The 23,778-nt window shown below is 32.2% G+C and overlaps 2 protein-coding genes across 9 annotated transcripts in view; one reads left to right on the top strand and one right to left on the bottom strand.

Moving 5' to 3' along the window:
* The window catches only part of LOC130901729 (RNA-binding protein Musashi homolog Rbp6), a 1,060,444-nt gene that overhangs the window by 649,079 nt on the left and 387,587 nt on the right, over positions 1–23,778 (top strand). The window lies entirely within an intron of this gene.
* Positions 1,972–23,475, bottom strand: LOC130901728 (fatty acid synthase-like). Its single transcript, XM_057813289.1, has 19 exons — positions 23,412–23,475; positions 22,120–22,270; positions 20,992–21,180; positions 20,094–20,651; positions 19,784–20,019; positions 17,282–17,556; positions 16,612–16,958; positions 15,870–16,518; positions 15,532–15,784; positions 14,042–14,302; positions 13,622–13,907; positions 10,882–11,854; positions 8,395–8,665; positions 7,209–7,407; positions 6,808–7,089; positions 5,059–5,481; positions 4,436–4,764; positions 2,634–2,817; positions 1,972–2,234 (listed from the first exon to the last, which is right to left on the bottom strand). The coding sequence occupies exons 2-19, from the start codon at positions 22,253–22,255 to the stop codon at positions 2,068–2,070; spliced, it is 6,018 nt and encodes a 2,005-aa protein (XP_057669272.1). The 5' UTR covers positions 22,256–22,270; positions 23,412–23,475; the 3' UTR covers positions 1,972–2,067.

The raw sequence follows: 23,778 nt of genomic DNA, 5'->3' as shown, positions 1-23,778 counted from the left end.
GTCCCGTGAATCTTTTTTGTATTCTCTCTATTGAACCCTTGTCAAATCGCTTTGGATATCGTGCAATCATTTCTGTTTGGCCATATATTCTGATTCCTGTGTCAATAGCATTTTTTAGCAATTCCATTGGCGATAGTCTCTTCGACATTCTCTCGCTTCGTCTCAATTTTAACAAGCCTATTTGCCTTAAATTTCTCTTATACTTCATAGTTTCTCGCTACTCAGCAGAGGATTACTTCCATGTAACGAATCTAAGAGAGTGTTTCGCAACAGCTCATTACCTCTTTTGATTTTGTAGGTTTTAATGCCATTATTTTAAATCTGCCTGGTTGTTGTGTTTCTGTTTGATTAACCACTTTCTCTTATCAGTCTGACAATTTCCAATTTTTGGTCTGTACGGAAATTGAATTGAAATAAATTGAAAATTCCTTTAAAAAAATAACATATGGAAGGACTCATTATACACCTCCGATTTTCATAATAACCACTTGTATAAATATGAATATGATTATAAATTGTTATAATATATATGATACAAATATAGATATCAGAATGTAGAATTGCAAATATTTCTGAATAAATGAATAAGAAGCAAAATGCTAACTGGTACAAGAGTAATTACATCAACTACAAATGTCACGTTGAAAGCAAATATTCAGTCAATAAGTGCTTCTTCCATAATAGATATGAGAATAATTAATAAGCTGTAGAGTATTGGAATAATTGAAGTGAAGGGTTATTTATCGTAGTCTCAAAATTTTGCTAGTGTCATATGAAAAAGCGTTGAAAGGTTGTCACTTTTGAAACATATTTAAAACGCCAAAATAAAAGTTTATACAAAATTAGAATAAAATGACTTTCATTCCGAGCAGAAACTAAAGTGACAAAAATAACGGCAATACCAACTATATTATGTAATTCTACAATATATAAAGAGCGTGGAATCAGAAAAAATATTTAAAATATTTTTCGAAAACAAATTCAATAATTTGAATAACTGACAATTTCATTCTCATGGAGAAACATATGGAATCTTTTAACACTTAAAGTGAGATGCGAGACACTCCACCGTGTCCTCAGTTCTATTTTAGTTAGTAGTTTTAATCATTTACGAGGATGTATTCCATGCATAAACAAAATATTGCTTTACAATAGCAACAAACAATAACTTATTAGAAGTCAGTGTAAAGTTTGACGTCAAAATAGTAAACCAGAGTTACGCAATAAATTAAAAGAAAGAAGATGTCCACCGGAATTGTGAAAATCGAAAAATTGGAGTATCGAGCCATCATCAAGTACCTGTATTTAAAAGGGTTAAGAGGTAAGCAGATTTAGATAGCTGCTATGCTTAATACCCTTGGTGATCAATGTCCTTCGTATGCGACCGTGAAAAATTGGACTGCAAGATTCAAAAGAGGTCATGAAGTTCATGACATGATGTTATCAGACCGTCGAATTGAGTTAAAACGGATAGGATCTGAAGCACTGAATATTTCATATGAACGCATTTTTTGGCATTGTCATGGAGTAATCATGATTGATTTTTTGGATAAGGGTACACAACAACAACTACAGATTACTATTCGACATTACTGACTACTCTATGGGAAAAAATTAAAGAGAAAAGACGCAGAAAGCTATTCAAAGTTGGTTTGTTTTTGCAAGACAATGCCCTTACACACAAATCTCATGTTGCCATGAAAAAAATTCGTGATTTAGGGTTTGAATTACTAGAACACCTCTATCCACCAGATTTGGCTCCGTTCGACTATCATCCTTTTCCTCAACTGAAAAAAGTTTAAAAGTTAGAGTTAGACATTAAGAGTAGAATATGTTGAGTAATAAAATATTTTTACATTGAAATTTTGTTTGGTTCTATAGTAGGCTAAGAATTTCTTAATATATTATAGTACTAACGCTGAAATAACCTATTCGGAGAAATAAATTAATGTTTATAAAAAATAACAGATATCCACATAGTAACCACTATATATTCCAATATATAACATACAATGCACTACATCAAATAACATCATCCAATCAAGTATATCCCTGGGAGTAAATACCTTATGCTCGACTCATGAGATTATTCAAATCAGCAAAAGTTAGTTTTGCTATGTCTTCTGTGAGCATATCTACTTTGAAATTCTGGAAAATAATTTGCTTAACTTCTGCCGACATCAAGGAATCAATCCCGAACTGAGCTAAAGTTTTGTTTTGGTCGATGTCTTTTACTGAAATGAAATGACAGAAATTATTTTTTCAAGTAGAAAATTGATTGTAATCCAATATCAAAATATTAGATACATACAACAGTTTTATATTATTTATATTCATTGCATGATCATCGAGAGAACTAGTCAATACCCTTGAGCAACATTATCAAATTTCTTCTATTTTGTTCTGCACCCTTTCTGTCATAATTATCAAGCATGCTGAGAAGTCCGTTAATGTACGCTTTGAGAAACACCTTACTCCACTCCATTTAATCTGAATCTAAATCTAATTTATTCTAAAATAAGTATGGGAAGCGAATTCTAACGATAGATAATGAGCATTAGCGTCAATTTTCATGATTTCTCAGCCAAAGAAAATAATGAAAATATTGACAGTATTGATTCTAGAACACTTACCTGCACTTTTTATACCCAAAACGTGAGCGACGGTCTCTACTGGACTGCTTCCTTTTTTCTTATCTGATTGAGCCGTCGTTGAGAATACTGTAGGAACACCAACAACTACATCCTTGTTAAGCATGAACGTCTCAAGCGTTTCCCAACAGGACTCAATTCTCTGATTTTCCAAGTTGTAAATAGTCTATTAAAATAAATATCAAGTTATTGAAATATGGTTTTCAGGTACCTGGTACTATGAATTTTAAACATTTCTCATCTTATTCACGTCTCCTCAAGATCGTTTCCGCATATCCCAATCCAAACTTATTAGAAGTATACTCAATAGAGGAATAGTCTAGATGTATAAAAAATATTTTTCAAGGCTTAGGATAAGTCATATTCCTTTTTATCTAGTTGAAGTTTCCATTTACATCAGTCAATTTATCGAAAAGGTATTGTGGCACTTGATGATGGATAGTCTATGTGAGACACCATAGTTTTCATTATTTCTGTGAAACTAACGACATGTATTCATGCTTTACAGGAAAAATGAATCATTGTATGTTCAATAAAACCATACGAATAGTAGAGTTGGTTGGTGTTATCGAATTACAGCTTCCGTACGAGAGGGTAATAGACATACAAATTCGAAGACATAGAATAAATTGTGTGGAGTACACCACTCTCCTTATAATAGTGAGCTATTGCATATTTTGATATCTACAATAGTGTTACAACATTAGCCAGAAAAAATATTTCATCTTTTTCGAGAAACGGAGGATCTGGTTTTCGAATTCTTAAATTTCAAAACTATATCAAAGATGGGAATAAAAATTATATTTTCATATTTTGGCTACACTTTGTATATCAATGAGTTTTTATAGAACTATTTACTATTATTAACTTTATATAATCAACGAGGATAGTCCTAGAAGTATCTGGCATGACATGGAGATGGCGGTAGTTGAAAATACCACTGTATTAGAAAGTACATAATCTATACAGCATATGTTTTAAGTTTTAAGATATCATGTTGTTTTTCATCGTTCAATACTGAATGTTTCCATAGAATTTGTAAACATGGAAAAAATTAGTCATCGTTATGTGATACAAAACTTTTATTTCTTTTATTTGAAAGGCCTTAGCCAAACCAATTAGTCATCGTTATGTGATACAAAACTTTTATTTCTTTTATTTGAAAGGCCTTAGCCAAACCAATATAGAAGGTGAACTAGATTCTACTCTGGACGAGACTACTTCTTCCATATCAATAGTAAAATATTGGATAGCAGAATTTAAACGAGGCTGTATGACCTGCAAAGACCAACATCGAAGTGGTAGAACAAATGAAATGACGACTCCAGAAATGTTAAAAGAACCTCACCAAGCGGTACTGGATAATCGTTGACTAAAAGTGCGTAAGCTAGCAGACATAGTAGGCATTCGAAAAATACAGTACATCGCATGTTCACTGAACATTTGGACATGAGAGAGCTGTACGCAAGAGGGGTGCCGTGTTTGCTTACAATGGAATAAAAACAGCGTCGTGAAGATGTTTCCACATCGAGTGTTTGGCAATGTTTCATAGTAATAAAGCCAAATTTCTGCACCGTTTCATAACCATGGAGGGAACATGAATCCATCACTTCCCACCCGAAACAAAAGAACAATTATACCAATGCACTTAAAAAGGAAAATTGTTTGTTCGTTCAGATACTTATGGGACCGTCCTCGTCTTTTGTAATCCAATTCTCAACAAGACCACGAATATATTACATAGGGATTAACGTTGAACGGCAACCTCTGAATTACCAACTTACCATGCTGTGGAATTTATCAGCGATTATTCCAACATCTGCAATCGGTCCCCATTGCATTGCCAAACTCGGTAAATTGTCCATCCTGCGTTTCTCGCAGATTTTTTCCAAAGATGAATTAGCAAAAGCATAGTTTGCTTGACCTAGAAGTCCTCTCGTTGATACTTGCGAGGAGAACACTACGTAAAAGTCTAATTCAGGGCACTTTTTTCTAGTAACTTGATCCAAATTTTCACAGGAAACAATTTTTGGTTTAAATACTTCTTCAAAGTTTTGTTGTGTTTGTTCTGTTATTGGTGCATCTCGGAGAGTAGCAGCCGAATGAAAAATACCTACAAAAATGTTTATCAAAATTATCAGGTTACGAAATTCATAGTTGCTCCTACAAATTGAGAGTGGAATATTACTACTTACAAATGATGAAAATGGAATACATAACTAAAACATCCAAAATCTAAATACTCTAGAGAGATAAAAATGGTATATACCATGTGACCAGAAAAACTCCAACAGTAAATAGATAAAGATCGACAATTTAGAAGTGTACTTAGAAATAGGCTTAGCTCTTGGTATCAAAAAAGTACATTTATATTTCAAATGGAAGGAATTGATACAATAAGACTTACCACCAACTGGTCCATACTTTTTAGCATTGTCTATCAATTTTTCAGTTCCAACCATCGTTGTAGAATCATTTAAATCAACGATTGCTTTATATCCCAGTTGAGACCAATTATTCAAACAATATGCTTGATACCCGTTCCATACTCCTCGCCTACCATTCAAAATTATTTTATGTGCACCTCTACTGAATAACCAGTGAGCTAATTCAAGTCCCATTCCACCTAATCCTCCAATAATTATATAAACTTTGTCGCAATTGAGGAATAATCTACGTTGGATTGGAATTTTGAGAGGTTGGAAGACATCTTTTTTAATTTGGATTAATACTTTTCCAATGGTTGTCGGAAATTTATTGAAGGCTGTTTGGAGGTCATCTGATTCATAAACTGTGTGCGGGATTGGTTGCACAACGCCAGACACTATACCTAATAATATTCGAAAACATCAGTTTTAGGAATATTTATTTTTAAAATCAAATTTGTAGCCTACTCAAAGTTGAATATTTTTGAATATTACTTAGTACCCACCTTTATGGTCGTTTTTACTCTCATTTTGAAGCTAAAACTCTTACGTAGAATTCAAAACTACATTACGAAAAAATATATCTGATTCAACTTTGAGCATTGCAAAATGAGAATTAATCATTTTTCGATTAATCGTAGATTTGGTAGCGTAATCAGGAATAAGTGATTTGAATTATGAATTGAGCAGACATCTCGGTATTTAGAAAATAGATTAAAATGTTATCAATATGATAAAACAGCAATAACATAAAATATCGAAAAAATATATATATTCAATTATAAAGATCCAAAAATTTTTCAAACGCGGTATTAGAAAAGGAAAAGAACAAAAAAACTAACTAAACAATTAAAGTAAAGCTTAGTTTTATTTTATAACTTTTAATGCCACATCGAATAATTTAATTGATATTTTTGAGATGAAAAAACTAAAGAAAAATCAATTTATCCTGTTTAGATAGGTTTCCATTTTGATTTTATTTTTATTTTGTTATTCATTTTGTGATTTATTGATTAATCGCGCAAATTATCAATGTCAAATCATATTTTGATGAAGATATTGGTTGGTCAAAACTTAGAACTTAGAACGAAATTTACTTGAACAAGTCATAAAATCAAGAAAAATTATCACGAAATATATATAAAAAGGTCCAAGAAGGAAGAAATTGAAGAAAATTATGAATAATTTATTGAGCCTACAAGACGTTAATTTTCTTCAATAATTGAAACTATAAGCCCAATAGTGCATCTGTGATACAAAACAAACAAACTCTTTTAACTATTCCTAATGCAATCGAAGGAGCTAAAAATGTCTTTAGTACGTTTTATGTGCTGAAATAAGTGTGAATATAGTTTGATATCCAAGATGTATAGGTTCGATTTTTCCCGTGAAAGACGGTGCCCAAAGAAATCGAATATTTTGCTCCTTGCATAAGTTTTGTCACTGGTAATGATATAAGGTTGAATAAAAATGTCGCAATACTTACAACTATCACAAAAACTTTCAAAACATTTAGAGTTTATATATCAACAGTTTATCAACAATGAATGGGCTTTTCTAAAAAGATCGTTGTCTTAGAAAATTATTATACAATTTACATTTATTTGAAATTACAAATTGAAAACTAGTTATGGTTTCAATACTAGTTTGTTCAATATATCATTTGGGTTTTTTATCACGAACAACAACCGTTGAAAGTAGAAGAGTAAATTAACAATAAAATGGTATACCTTCATTAAGTAGCTTGTGAATTTTCATTTTCATTGTCATATTCTCGTGTAGTTCATACATATTCAGTCCAATGAAACTTGTAGTATTAATGATTATATTGGAATAATCATTCTCGTTATTTAGATTCATTTTATTGGTTTCTACGAATCTACCTTCTTTTGCTAAACAATTCAGAGTTGTTTGGAAGAGTTCCCCGGTTAAAGTGTTCAAAATTATGTCCACTCCTCGACCCCTTGTTTCTGATTTGATCATGTTGTAAAAAGTCCCATCATTCGAACTGCCTGTGAAATTAAGGACATCACTAGTTTGTTACTTATCACATTTCTACAAAATATCACTACTGAATCGATTAGTCAAATATATTGTAAACCAATTATAATTTGTATTTGAGAGAAATTACCAATGTGAGAGTGGTTCAGTTGAGGGAAAAGCTTAAGTAAAAATTGTTTCTTCTCTTCCGTGCTGACGGTAGTGAAAACAGTCGCATTTAAACCTAACGCCAAACGAATAGCTGCAATACCCATTGGTCTGGAACCAGAATGGATAAGAATGGATTCATTTCTTTCCATACCAGCTTTCACAATGAGTCCATAGTAACTCTGAAACATGCAAAATTTCATGTTTCGTATATCGTATTCCCATATTCTTATACATTTACTCATATATATAATCTAATATTTGGGCCCACTATAGTAATTTTTGTGATTTGTAACGTGAAAGATAAAAAAACACCAAAAGTTTATCCTAATGATTTAAAATCACATTATCAGTAATTGAAGACAACTACGAAACCGTTTTTTTACACAGAAAATGTATATATACATTGTTCTTTACAGATTCACTTTAAATTTCAAACTTCTTTAAACTCTACCAAACCTAACATAAACTAACCTAACCTATCCTTATCTAACCTAACATAAACTAACTTAACCTAACCTAATCTAACCTGACCTAAACTAACCTAATAAAACTTACTAAATTTTCATTTTTTCTATTGATTTTTCAAATATGCATTTGCATACTTTTTCCACAAAAACTCTTTTGTGCATTCGTGACTTTTCACGAACAGATAGATCTTGATGAGATCTATCGAACAAATTTATCCATGTTATCTGTTTGCAATCCTGATATTATGGCCCCTTCCGGTATCTCCGAAAGTAAATGTTTCCACATAAAATAGATTTTATAAATGGATTTCTTGTAATATCAATAGTCTATGTACAAAGTTTCAGAATGATTGTAAATTTTTCTGTAGTGCGTTTAACTGCGTTTGATTGTGAAGTTGACTTTTCGAAATTTGTAAATATGTTCATGCATCTCACAGTGAGACTGAATTTTTGAAACCTATCAGTTAGTTACACAAACAACTAAGAGTTAGTTTTCCAACCACATTTTTAATCATATGTTTTAGTTATGCAAAAGTTTTTAGTAAGGTGAGTAAGTAAGTTTTTGTAGAGATTTCAGTAAAAACAGAATTATGAAAGTTAACGTTTTGACTATATTTAAGGTTTTCACAACATCCTTTGTCAAAATCTGGGGATTAATATATAGTTATATATATATAAAAATATATTTGTGACAATTACCTTGATGTAAGCAACTGGTACAGTTGCAGCTTCCGCCAAACTCCATGCTTTTGGAACTTCCCATGTGAAATAAGGATCGCTACGAATTCGTAATCTAACAGGTTCTTCGATAATACCCATAACTTTCTTGCCGAATTCTGTCACTCCTGAATATTCACACCCTAGAAGCATTTCGTTGGTTTCACCAATATTCATCTTTCCCATAGCCTTCATAACATCGTTGAAGTTCAATGCTAAATAGTTAGTGTTTACTATTTCATCAGCTTTCAATCTGTAAATTATTACAAAATTTAAGTACTATTGAAAATGAACCTTCCGTTAAAGAAAATATTTAATCATAATAATAAATGTAAAATTCCACTAAAATGCGCAAGAAAATGTGATGAAAGTTATAATGATGTGTCCTAACTGTTAGACGAAGCTGATTTGTAAGGCTGTTTTGTTCAGTGATACTATCGAAACAACTTCCTCACAACGACAAACCTCCAGCACTCCCTAAAAAATTTTAAATAAGAAAGGGGGTAGTGTGTAGATATTAGTCATTTGTCCAGCAATACCAAGATTTTTTAAATTTGGTGCAATAATAATTGAGACAGTTAATTTTTAGGGTGTAAAATTTTGATAATGTCTCAGGTATTTTCGTATCTGTTCTCCTAAACATCAGGAAAAAATCTTTAAAGATACTAAAATATTAGTCAAAAAGCCAAATAAATAATTGATCTGAAATTAGTATGCTGCTGTAATTTAGGTATTTAAAGTTACTAAAGTTATCAAAAGACTCAAAGAATAGACATTCTAATTATGATTGATTGTGTTAATAAAACAAGAACTGAGAATAAGGTTTGTGAAATTTTTAATAATAAATACCCTGGTCAACACGTTTCGCAGTCTACACTTAACAAAATTGAAAAAAAGTTTCGTGAAGCTCGACAGGTAGAAAATAGTGAAAAACCAGGTAAAAATGTTCAATTCACAGATAAAAAACAATTAGATGTATCTCCAGAAATTGGGAAAAATCCGCATAAGACAACTCGAGAACTTGCCTATAATGATATAAGTGTTTTGCATGAAGAAAAGTACCACCCTTACAAAGTTCAGTTTCAGATTCACGAGTTAAATCATCCTGATAGAAGGCATGAATTCTGAAACAACGTTTCATTTAAACGGAATGGTTAAGAAACAGAACTGTAGATTTTGGAGCAGAGGAAATCCTCACTGGATGTGTGAGGCTCATACTCAATATTTTGAAAAAATGAACGTTTGGGCTGGTTTTATTAACAATAAAATTATTGGTCCTTATTTTTTTTGAGGTTAATTAAGAGGTTAATCTAGATTTAGTGATTAACTTCTTAGTACCAGCTCCACCGCATTTTGCACGTACAGTTAGAAATTATTTAAACGAGGTTTTTTAAAATAGGTTGATTGGAAGAAGTGGAACGATCGAATGGCCGGGTATATACCCCGATTTCACTCCTCTCGATTACTTCTTATGGGGTTATTTGAAATCTAAAGTATATTTTAATAGACCAGACAATATTGCTGATTTAAAAGTTAGAATAACGGAAGAAATTAACAAAATAACCACTCAGGTCCTACAAAATGTTGTAAGATAATTTCAAAATCGCTTCGGTTATTTTTGTTTTTAGTTTTGTGATATAGAGACATTATCAAAGTTTCACATCTTAAAAATTAATGATTGTACCAAATTTAAAAATCTTTATATTGCTGAACGGAGGACTAAAATTTCTTGCCACACGATACTCTTCCTTACTTAAAATTTTTGAGGGGGTACTTATAATTCAGATGACTATAAAAATTTCTAGGCACGTGTACCAACGATGAATTTGACTAAACAACGAGTTTTTTCGACTACTGTTTGAAGATCTAACAACAAACGCTGGAAATGTATTCGCAGTCCCCAGAAAAAAAAGTAAAAATCGAATCATAGGCTTGATAAGATTTGTTATTGATATTTTGGATCTAGTGTTAACTGCAAAAATAATCTGTTTTTGTAAAGAATCGATCCTGCTCCAAATATTCTGCTACTATGATAATCACATTTTTTTCCATTTATTCAACTCACTAGTTCAAGTTTTAATGATGTCCCCTTCTAATAACTTCAGAAAGCTAGAACAAAATCTAGTAAGATCTCAGAAACAACAACTGTAATACCAAAGATAAACTGAAATGTTGAATAAGTACTGTATGAACTGTAATAATTTTGGAATGATGGATTATGAACAAACTCCATATGTTGTCAGTAATGGTATTAATCCCGGATAAACTGAACGGAAGTTGAACAGTTTATCGTTGGACTCTAAAACCAAGTACAGAACATTAATTCTTGCAGAGATATCACTTCCGTGGTACACCAAGTACTAAATAATCGTATCTATTGAAAAGAAAAATACTTTGTTGTGATAATACAACCGAATAAATTTAGAAATAGTATCAGTGTACGAAAGTACTATTATGAAAAAAACTTACGTTCGTTCTATAGATGGTGCTTCGGTCCAATTAAGTGAACTAATATCACCAGGTATATGGATAGAAATCAGAGCATTGTCTACTAAGGTTGATACAGGTCTTTTATCTTCAAAAGGAAAAGTGACAAACGTACCCCAGACATTATCACGCAAAACGTTCAAGCATAAGTTTTTAGATAGCTGATTTTGGTAATACTTCTCCGTGAGTGAAAATTTCGGCTTGTCTTGGTCTATCATGAATGCTTTGAACGGCGTTCTTGTCTCAACTTGCAAGTTTATAACTAGTCCAAGAATTCCGCTGGTTACTTCATTCTGACTGTATACTACTACTGTTTCTTTAGGTTCATTTCTGCAAATTTCTCGTAATTTATCTACCCATTTTAACTCGTGATTTTTTACTTCAATTGCATCCGCATATTTCATGTTAGAGCTCTTTAAACGGAGCAATGTCAAACTAGCAGTTTGGAAAACTATTTCGTAATCGTTAAGATTTTCGCTTATCAAATTACCGGTGCATACTATAAAAATTTCCTTATTCAATACTGATTTGATTTCTTCTCGATATGTCTTAAGTAATATGTCATTAACAACCAATATATCAAATTCATTATTGAAAGGTGGTTTTAATTTTGAAAATTTTGTAACGACTAATATTTTACCACTATAAAAGTTTTTGATTTGTTCAATTACAGTTTTATCCGTTGTTATATCATCAACTTCAATTTCCGCAATGCTTATCGTTTTCACTATTCCATTCACATTTTGCAATATTATGCTTAATGCTATATGCAATGATTGGCTATAATTATATTCCGTATTCAAAAGAGAGTTATATGGTACAAACTCGTAACTTTCCAAATATGGATTACTTTGGATTTTCTTACGGCGAGGTATAACAGTCACTTGAGGGCAATACAACTCAATGCCTTTAGTTTTTATTATGTTTTGACAAGCATTTCTAAATACTTCCATATCTGTAATAAAAGTACAAATTATATTTTAGTAATTTATAGATTTCTATCAGAAATATCACGATATGTAAGATTTCGGTAGTTACTTGAAACTCCGAACCCAGAGCTTCAATTTTAGGACATTGAAATAAGTTATAAATTATCCACAGAGTAGGTATCTAGGGTATCCAGGACTGATATCGTGAGAAATAAAAAATTATAAAGAGAGAGGAAATAGTCTACATCAGATGCACACTGCTTTATTAACTGCTCTAGTCATTTTTTACGATGAATTGGGTACAGATCACTGTAGTGTAAAGGAAAAGGGAACTATGAACACATGGTTCTGCAAACAGAAGAGAGAAAATAAGAACCTTTTTATTGGTAACAACATAATGTCATAATTAAAATTGATGATATATTACTTCTGCTACATATCAAACTCTCCACTATAGCGCTCTATTGAATCTATAGGTTGTTTATGATCGATGAGTAACTTAGAATTTCACCCATTTAGCATATATATTGTGTGGTCTGAAAAGTTCGTAGGCTCACTTAAAATCCACATAATTTTCAGTCAGCACTAGTCCTTAAAAGACAAGTGTGTGAATTTGACAGCTGTGATACTATTAGTTTGAGAGATAGCATTATTAGTGGAGCAAGTTTTGTTAGTTTTGAAAAATGGATGAAAATTAATGTCGTGTGTTAATAAAGCGTTGTTTTTTGGCAAATGAATATTGAAATTGAAAGCCAAGACTTGGCTTGATAGACATTATTCGGATTTTGAAGAAGGAAAGTATAGTGAAGCTGATGGAGATAGTTCAGACCCTAAACATATCAAAGGAACGTGGTCTACATATCGTGAAAAAATATTTGGTTTTGCGAAAGCTCTGTAAAAATTTTTATATCAATAGATGTTAAATTGCTCGACCATTTCACACTGGAGTCCAATCAACAGTTAACCGAGGAACTTCCATGCCTGGAAAAACTTAAAAGTCGGCTGGTGAGGTAATGGTATCATTATTAAGGCGGCTATCTTAAAAATGGTCAAACCGTGAACAGCGATTTCTACGTAAAGTTATTACAGCATTTGAATAAATAAAAAATAATACTAAAATAGCGGAAAAAGAGCCTCATTCACAGGAAAAGTACTGTTTCATTAAAATAACGCACCGTGGCACAAATAATGGAAACAATGGCGAAATTTAATTTGCTTCGAATTGCTTCCGCATCCACCGGATTCTCCTGATCTCAAACCTCTAGACTAGAGGATGCTCACTGGATAGCGCTAATGAAGAGGTTATCGCCGAAACTTAAGCCTATTTCGGGGCTAAAAGCCAATCGTACTATGAGAATGAAATCTTGTAATGTTCTAGAAAGCGACTATATCTAATAATGAAATAAAATTTTATCTATGTTAGTCTACGGGCTATTTAGCCCATGAGTTATACTTGTCATGAAAAGGAGAGGAAATCTTACGCTAATATTAGGTCAATATATTCTGAAAGCCTGCTTTTCTTTGAATGGAAAATCATTTTATTTCTTCATGCTGAGATGGACATTCAAACAAATCTTTTGATTGAGACGTGACGATATCCTATTAATTAAAAGAAGGTTGAAATTTACAAAATCTTATCTTGGATTTTTTCTTACATGGTTCAGCGGGAAAATCGGAATCAGAAGTTGAAGTTATCTTCACACTTTTTTTATCTAATCTATCTAGTCCATAAATTATATTCCAGAAAAGTAATTGCCAACACTTAGATAATATACACAATGTTTACTACTCACTTGTGTCTTTCGGATATTGTGTTTGAGCCGTAGGATTGATTATTATTTTCTTTATACTAGTGGGTACCACAAGATCTCTGTTTTTTCTTTCTATCAACATCAATTGCACCATGCAGTCCATAAAAGCAGTAAAGTTGTTATTCCATTGTAGTTTGGCATACGAACCGTCGAAATTGCATTCATATATGCCCCGGAATAATCCCTCGTAACAATACCTCCTCAAAAATAGTTCTTTATAGATATCGTCGTGCTTCAACTTGTTTGGATAATCATCATTGGTATTTATCTATAACAATTTATTCCATCAATACAAAATGAAAAAAAAATACGTGAAAAAATTTCTCATCGAAAATTTTCAGTGAATTGACAATACATATTGAAAAATAGTAATTTTAAGATCATGTAGAAAACAAGATGAACCTTATCTTTCGATTTTGCAAATATATCCTGTGGTGTGAATTTATCATCTATATCCTCTGCTTCCCGGATTTTTCCTGTTGCTACCACGGAACCTTTCTCGGTCACCTCGAAATTTCCCGACTTCATTATATTCACTGCGAATTCAGCATTTGCGTTTTCTGATAAAACGACTGCTCTCACAAATCCTACGTTTTCAAAAATAACAGGCATTTTTGTATGTTTCTTCAAATTGATTTCTGAAAATACGGACCACACAAGCTCCTAAAATATAAACTAAATTGGTATGGATATAATTCTAGTATTTCTTGTATAGAACTACATAATCAGATTAAAAGTTCAATCACGTTTTGTAAGAGAAGACTAACGTGGAAATGCTGGAAAGAGAGAGGTACAACACAACAAAGCAAAGAAAGTACTTCGGGGACTATCAGAATATTGAGGCTATGGATGGAATATTTCTTTCGTCAGTCGTAAGACAGCGCAACTTATTACCGGATCAGTACCGTCTGTGATATTGACGTGAATTGTTTTTTGTTGTTTGTTGAGAGGGGTAATGTGCAGCGTACTACTGATACAGACTGATACTGTTAGTGTTCATTACTGGTGATTAATCATAGTGCTATGGTATGCTGAATTTTCGGTGGTGAGAGTTCCTTTTGGTCATATTTTAGAGTGCTAAAAAGACAGCGTAACCATTTTCCTCAAATAAGTTCCGTTTTTTAGTAGACTGGTTCTTCGACCACGCTAACTCACCTGCACACACTGCTCAGTTCAACTTGGTTATGCTGCCCATAGCGCCATACAAGTCTGACCTAACTCCGTGTGACTTATTCTCACGCATTAAAAGAGGCATAAAAGTGGAAGTACTGGCGGAACAAATGTAAATATTTTTTTCAATAAAAATTATCATCGTGGTTTTGTAAAAAAATTGAAATTGAATATTTTTGTTTCCTCCTTGGAAGCTTAGTGAAAGTCTTAAAACTGCAAGTTGAAGGGACAGTATAGTGGGACTAATACACACCAATGGAATGGATTCTGGAATCAACAACTGTATAAAAATCCGGTTTCAAGGTATTCACTTTTTTTTGAGATTTCAACTTTAATAAGAATATTCATTGAAGAAGAAGGACGGTTTAAAGAGAATTCTTCTTCTCCGCAATGAACTACTTATATTTGACACTATTATCTACAACTACAGTCTATTTTTATATGCCAGAGAGTAATAAAACTCACTAATCCAAGACTAAAGTAAATGTACCTGAGTAAATATACCTCTTACTTTTATTGATCTTCTCTAACCACAATCTGTCCAAAACCATAAAAAAGGTTTTATCCTGTGAAAATTACGAATGGTTCATCATTTTATCACTCTCTGATGAGTAAAAATAGACTATGTAAATGTAAATCAATTAACATTAAATTATATTCAAAATTTCAAATAATAATTATTTTGAACATTCACTCAAATTTTACTTGAAGTTAAAAATTACCAAATAACCAGTGGCAGGCATTAAAATTCTACCATCAATATTGTGTCCATATAAATAAGCATATTTCGCGTCTGATAAACTAATCACTATATTTTTTCCGGCGTTTCGTTTGTTTTCAAATAGTGGTACGTAATACGAAGCACTATGATTCCATCTTATCAGAGGTGCTAACATTTTCGTTCCTCTTCTCACAGGAAATTGGATTTCATTGTAGAGATTTCTCAAATTTGGTTGCGCTCCTGCATTGAATATTCTAAAACAACCCAAATAAGAGTACAATAAGATAAATCTTCCATTTTTATTATTTGAAAATGTTTTGAAAAAGTTGAATTTCTTACTTTCCAATAGATGAGAGTAAATATTCCTCTTGGTCCTTGCTAGTTTTGTTTACCAAGCCTATCAAGGTACTTTCAGGTGATTTGGCACGACGTAATATAGCTTGCAACAACGCGTGTGGTCCAATTTCAACAATAATAGCATTTTTATGGATTTGCTTGAAAATATCTTTGAAGAACACTTGATTTCTGAAGTTACTAGCGTAATACTCAGCACAGTTATATTTTGTCCAATGTTCGCCTTTTTTCTCAGGTGGTACTGAAGTTGAAATCCAACATTCTGATCTGGGCTTTGGATCCTTTATTATTGTATTTACAAAATCTAAATAGTATTTATCAGCATTATTCAAATATGGAGTATGGAAAGCTATATTTCCACTATTAACTAATCTAGCGAATATACCCTTTTCCGTTAATTTCTGTACAAACATTCTTGTCGAATTCTTTGGTCCAGAAATTGTAGTGCTATCTTCACTATTAAAACAGGCCATATAAATATCGTCAGGGATTATCGATTCTAAATCTTCTTTTGATAGACCAACAGCGGCCATTTGCCCCTCAGGACAAGTAGCTTGTTTAATTGCATATCCTCTGCCATACGCCAATGAGATTGTTTGTTCTATACTTAGGTCTCCGTTCGCATATCCACACGCTAGAATGGAAAAAACATATTTACTATAATTTTTATATTCGGTATATTATTTAAAGGGGAGATATAATTACTGGAAGGTAGAATTTTTATTACCTATTTCGCCCACTGAATGTCCGGCAAAATAATCCGGCTTGATTCCCAGAGAAGATAATAAATTCGTTAATGCTATTTGAATTGCTATAACACCACAAGTACTTATGTGAGAGTCGTCCATTATTACTTTTGATTCTTCCATAATCAATTTCAATAAATCAATTCCATAAGGCTCTAGAGTTTCTGAACATCGTTCAATACTCTCTCTAAATACTTCAATATGCATGAATTGTTTTCCCATACCAATCCACTGACTACCCATACCGCTGTATATAAACCAAATTGGCCGTTTTCCTGATGAATACTTTTCTATTTCTTTGACATTGCTACTTCCAAGAACGGTATAGCTGAAATAAGTCGTTGGTCATTCAGACAATCCTTTTTTCTCTTTTTCTATTTACATGAAATTGAATTTTTCCGAAATCATGCAATATATTTCGTGAAAGCATTACTCTCAATAGAGTTTGGGTATACTCTTATTATATTTATTTGAAACTATCGTCGTGTATTTGTTGCTACATTTGAATGGAATACATTGAATAATTCATGTATTAATACAAAATATAGCAAAATATAGTTTTGGTTGAATATCAGCTTGAAAAAAATTGGATTCAGAGAAACGACACATTATTCACAATATCCTCGTAAACATGTCCGTATTTGCACTTACCCCCTGTAATCATGCCCGTCAATGTTACATTTATGAATTTCATCTAGTAAACTGAAACATTCTTCGTCGAGAGGACATTTCTGAAGTTCATCCAGAAAACTGCTAACCGATTCTTCAGTTCTCCCAGACACATGAACTAATCTGTGTTGATATTTGAAAGGTGTTTTGATCTTCGGAGGTGCTGGTTTCAAAACTGTATGAGCATTAGCTCCAAATAAGCCGAACGAATTTATTCCTACCAAACCATTTTGATAATCCGTATTACTTGTCACGACCTAGGAGGAAAAAAACAGTTTTATTTGTCTTAGTGATTGCTTTGGATCACATCCACTTTCATAAACATCAAAATTGGATTCCACATTTAAATTTACACTTAATTAACTTTGGAACAAATGCTACCATTCATGTTAACTTAGTTTCACTAACGTTTTCTTTTTTACTAAAGTTCTTCCATATTACTGATTTTAGCGGTTGGGGCTTCATAGGATTCGTTATGAGCGAAACATTTTTTTTTATTGAAATGAACTTGAACTGTATCTGATATACGGATGCGCTATAACTCGTGACGATTTTCAATCCGGCGAGATAAGGGGATATTTCAAGTGATCGAAAAAGTAGTCCGAGTACATAATACTCGTAAGGGATCCAATTAAAGAATTATCCGGAATTTACTACCTAATCCACTTTGTAAAGTTGTAAAATCCTTGAATTAAAATCTATAATTGTTAAATCCTTTAGGTTATGTTAGGTTAACTTAGGTTAAGTTACCTACCCTAAATTCACAATTTTATAAATAATACAGATCTTTCAAAAACTGAGAAGAATATTTTTTTTATTGGACAATGATTTAACTTTGTATAAATAATTACGTTTGTATCTGAAATAGATTTAAATTGCTTGATCGGATTCTCAAAGGACATCGGACCTTGGTAACGTCCGAACTATGAACTATGAATTTAAATTGCTTAAAAAATATTTTACAAGTATGGTACTTTTAAATCCTGCCCAAAGTACATTTTATATATTTGTTTAGAATGTAAAATATTTTTTGTTAAAATACATTGCAAATAAATATTTAATTTCTGTTTTTAATTTCATAATTAAAATCCCGAGCTGCATAATCTTCCGTCACGAGTTGTCTAATCTTCAAGACAACCGCGATCACGAGTTGGTACATTGTAACAGAAACAACTTACATCAAGTCTTCTTCTTAGAGTGCCGAGTGTGTTATCGAACGTTGGCGATCATATTGGCTATGATAATTTTGTTCACTGCAGCACGGAAGAGTGAACTAGTTGTCTGATTATGTTCTTTTTATTCAAGGACTCGATTTCCTTCTATTTTTCCCTGGATGATAAGATGCGTTATACTATACGTGTGTGGATTGCGTATTACATGTGCGAAGTAAGATAATTTTCTGGTCTTAACACATCTTACAATCCCTCTCTCCTTTCTCATTTGCACCATAACGTCATTATGCACTCTATCCTGCCAGTTGATTCGGAGCATACGCCTATATGCCCACATTTCAAAAGCTTCGACCTTTTAAGAGTTGCCTCCGTCAGTGTCAATGCTTCTACACCATACAAAAGAACAGAAAACGCGTAACATTTCAAAACCCTGACGCGAAGATGTAAACTTAAATCGTGACTACAAAGGATGTTTGTTATTAATAGTTGATCCCAAACAATTAATCTTTTCCGTTCGTTTTAATGATTCATTGTTAACAATAAGGTCACCATCGTTTACAAATTTTTTGCTGATGATCATGTAGTTAGTCTTTGTTATAAAGTTTTATTCCTGACATACTCCACCATTTAATCTAATAACGTTTGTAAATCTTCCATTGACTACGAGGACAGTGTAATCGGGGTACCGGAAGTTATTTACGGTCACCCCATTTATTTTTATACCTTCTTCAACATCTTCACCGAAGGCCTCTCAGAATATATGTTCCGAGTATAAATTGAAAAGTACTGGTGACAGTATACAGCCCTGTCTGACTCCTCTCCTAATGTTGATATCTTTGAGTTGTGTATTTACCTTTGATTCCAGTAAAGAGTCGCTATAAAATTAATATCTTTGTTATCAATTCAAGTTGCCTTTAGGATATGTATTAATTTATGATGACAGACCTTGTCGAATGTCTTCTGAAAATCTATAAACCAAAAATATACGTTACGCTTGTCATCTCTGCACCTCTGCACCAAGAATTGAATGCTGAACAAACCCTCTCTAGTTCCTAGTCTTTTTCGAAAGGCAAACTGAGTACTGCTATTATGTTCTTCTATTTTAGAGTATATTCCTTGGAGTATAGTTCGGAGGAATATTATCAAATACATTTACATTTCAATTACATCAAGTATTACTCGATATTACACATTAAAATTTGAAATTCATAGAATTCCAACGTATTACAAATATTGATAACAGTTAACAAAATTTTGTGCATAGTAAACTTAAACTTAAATTGAAATAAAAAAAGTTTTTTCGACAAATTACCTTTAGGGAGCCATCATTAATACCGGGTATAGTCGTATCCAAAGGTTCCCAATTTATATTTTTCGGAATAACGCCAGTTTCGAAGGCTATCATAACTTTACTCATGTTTGCCAAACCAGCACCAGCTTCGCAATGTCCCATGTTAGATTTTACAGATCCAATTAAAAGAGGCTGCTTCTTTTTCGCGAACATTATAGAAAGTGCTCGTGCTTCTTCGCGGTCCCCAGCCTGGGTACCTACAAAGATTTCCTCCTCAAATTATTGGTGAAGTTTGTAATATACTTCAAATAGTAATCTAGAGAAAACGTACCTGTTCCATGCATCTCAACGTAAGAAACATCGTCAATATTAATATTGGCTTTGAAATAAATTTCCTTCATTAACCTGCATTGCATTTCACCAGACGGGAAACTGGGTCCTTGGCTTTTATATCCATCAACATTAGTCTTGGACCCTAATACGGTCGCATAAACTCTTCTACTATTACATCTTTTTTGTAGAAGATAGGTACATACTATTTCTGATCTAACGAATCCATCTCTCTCCTCACCGAAAACTCTACTCTTTCCTTCCCAGCTGAGAACTTGTTGAACGGCGTACTCTCTAGTTTCAGCAGGTGATAAGGCAATATGAGCTCCTCCTACTATCGCGTGCTCTATTTCACCGGATTTTAATTTTTCGTAAGCAAGCGCGAAAGCATACATGGACGCAGAGCAACCTGTATCTACTGCTAAACTTGGTCCTTTGAAGTCAAAACAGTATGAAATTGTATTAGGGCAGTGGTACATGGAAATCATCAAATAGAATGGAAACTGGGGATCATCTGGAGTTGATCCTGGATGCATGATTGAAATTCCCACAAATACGCCTGTAAAAATCATAACATTTATTCTCTTATACTCTTCTATTCCGATTAATTTGAAAATAGTTTTTTAGGGATTGTATGAATAAATATGTTTAACATCGCAGTGGTTTATTAATATAGACACGATATTTCAAAAACCGTGATGAAGAAAAAACTTTGACGCGCGGTGTTTTCTCAGTATCGTGTGTATTATAACAACCCAAGGTATTTTCAATACAAATTGCAAATAAATTTCATATCCTCACCGTTTTCCAATTAAAGATATGAAGATATTCAAAACACGTGTCTATGGAATATAAGGAAACAGTGATCATGCATTATAATATGTTAAGGATCCAAATACCTGTATTTGTTCCTCTCAATTCACTTGGATTATAACCAGCATCTATTATTGCTTCAAAAGTTGTCTCTAATATAATTCTGTGACGAGGATCCATATAATTGTACTGTTTAAAAGAGAGACCAAAAAATTCAGCGTCAAATTTATCTAAATTTCGAAGTTTTCCACTTGGAATTGGAATATTTGGTGTACCTATAATATAAAATCAGATTATAATGATTTGGAGAGTACGACGATATTTTCAGACTAAAATCTGGTATACATGGATGGTTCTAGCCTGACCTAGATGCGGCGGTAGTTGCTTGAGAAATACCCCTGTATTAGAAAGTACACAATCTATACGGCATATGTTGCAAGTTTGAAGACGCCACGTTACGTTGTTTAGTATTTGTTTGGCAGCCAAAGGTTTCAGTTAATTTGTAAACATGGAAAAAATTGGTCATTGTTATGTAATACATTACTTTTTTGAAAGGCCTCAGCACAACCAATATAATAGCTGAACTAGATTCTACTATGGGTGAGGCTGCTCCTTCGTTATAAACAGTAAAATATTGGGTAGCAGAGTTTAAATGAGGCCGTACGAAGATCAGCATCACAGTAGTAGACCAAATAAGGTGATGACTCCAAAAATGTTGACGAAAATCCACAAAGTGGTAGTAGATGATCTTCGACTGAAAGTGCGCGAGCTAACAGTCATAGTAGGCATTTAAAAAAGTGCGGTACAGCGCATATCAGCGCTGAAACTTTGGACATTAGAAAGTTGTGCGCAAGATGTGTGCCGCGTTTGCTCATAATGGAACAAAAATATTTTCATTATTTTCACTTTCTATACTTTGTTATTGATTTTTCTATATTGGTTCTATTAAAAATTATTAGAAAAATGACAAAAGTAATCGAATGTTTCTCTTGTAATAAATTTACCCAGTAAAACGAGAAAACTCAATTCTATAGTTCAAAAAAAAACTTCAGTGAATATAGTTTAAAAATGTATTCATAAGATACATTATTCTTCAACCAATTTTCTAGAAATCTTCCATATATATCCTACATACTTTAGTCATAAAATACCAAACAGTGATTTCCAAAATCAAAGAAACGATTTTTTATGTAGGTAAAATCAGTTAAACGTACCAACGGGAAATCTTCTATCATCATCTGTTATCAAGTTAACCCCAGCTAATAAAGCTTCTTTAAATTCTTCAGCATTGTCACATTCCGGATATCGCCCAGCAAATCCAGTGATAACAATATCATTAGGACTCTCCATATTTGTTTGGTGGACCTGATAGCAAAAAACAGATCATTCAAGTTATAACAGGTATAATCGATTTTTTTAACTAAACTAATTTTTTTGGTTGGGATAGTCGTTGAATGCATTAGGGATCTAATTTATAGAAAAAACATCAAATCTTATCAAACAAAATGTAAATTTTCAAATGGTACAATCACACTTGTCTTTAATTAGTTAGATTATGAATGACGTTGAATTTTTATAGGTTAGAAGAGGATAAGTTGTAGTGAATAATTTATAAATTAACCAATTAATATTGAATATCATTCACTACAACTTGTCCTTATCTAACCTTTGAAAATTCAACGTCATTCATTATCTAATCAATTAAAAATTAATAAAAATTCCTATAGTAACCAGAATCAATATTTCTATCAACGTCAATTTGAATATTGAATTTTGAAACCTATGACCTATATTCCTAAAATAAACCTATAATACTACAATTCAAATCTACCAAAATTTTGACTAATTATTGTAAGGAGAAATTTTACTATTTTTCTACATTTATACATATTTCTTATATTGTATTTGACCATAATTTCAGTCTTAGACAATGAATACATAAGCCCATGTATATACATAATTCAATAGCCCGGAAAATATTCGTACGTGTATTTGTCTATGTATGTACGAGTGTCTAATGATATTGTCTATTAACCTATACATCAATTTACCTATCTCTGTTTTGTCTATTTATCTATCTATCTATCTATCCACCGATGCTTCTAAATGCTCTCGATTTTAGGTATATATTAGATATTTCTGAAAACATAAATTCTTGAAAATTCAAGATGATACTTTGTATCTGATTTTTGCGTTTCTCTAACACGCTAGTGAAAAATTAAGCATAATTTGCACCTAGAGCGTGTAAGTGATAAATATAATAAATGTATATTTTTGTCACATTAAAAACTCAAATGAGAAGACTGACTTGTAGTATTAAGATGTTTAAAATTAAAAATATTTTTGAAAACGCACCTCCCAGAAAACATTCACCTTTCTTAAATTGTCTATCGTTTCAATATTTGAATGAAATACTTACAGCAATTGACAATTCAATTAAATTTTGTGCACTTAAAAAATCAAAATTGGCCTATATATTCAAAAACATTCCAAAAACATAGCTTACCTTCAATTCTCATGACAAAACTGATTAGACCGAGCTAAAATGGATTCTTTTTATACAATTGTTCGATGTTACTGATTTAACAAAAAACTTCAAAAAAAGTCACTAATAATAATTTTTATTGCGACAATAATAAGATTGAAAAAAAACCAATTGCTCGAATATGGATTATATTCCATTTTAAAAATAGATCACTAGAAACCAGCACAGTACTCAGATAATGAAAATGTTTTCATTCAATTTGTTCAGTTTTAGCAGATTACGATACGCTGAAAAATTTTCGCGAAAAGCTACTTAATTTGCACAAAAACAAGTATTACTTTTTTAATCCTAAGCCTTCCTACCCTTAAGGGTGTAAGGCATCGAGTGG

The sequence above is a fragment of the Diorhabda carinulata genome, chromosome X, assembly GCF_026250575.1.
Source record: "Diorhabda carinulata isolate Delta chromosome X, icDioCari1.1, whole genome shotgun sequence".
Classification (NCBI taxonomy): Eukaryota; Metazoa; Arthropoda; class Insecta; order Coleoptera; family Chrysomelidae; genus Diorhabda; species Diorhabda carinulata.
This window is presented reverse-complemented; position numbering and strand designations above follow the sequence as displayed.

What these genes read in the sequence shown, in the direction of transcription:
- LOC130901728 (XM_057813289.1), bottom strand. Translation starts at nt 22,255, where the DNA reads ATGGAGAGTCCTAATGATATTGTTATCACTGGATTTGCTGGGCGATAT. An exon ending in TTACTCTCATCTATTGGAAA is followed by an intron (nt 15,785 to 15,869) that starts GTAAGAAATTCA and finishes GGGTTGTTTTAG; the next exon opens with AATATTCAATGCAGGAGCGC. An exon ending in TACCAGTTGCTTACATCAAG is followed by an intron (nt 7,408 to 8,394) that starts GTAATTGTCACA and finishes TGCATGTTTCAG; the next exon opens with AGTTACTATGGACTCATTGT.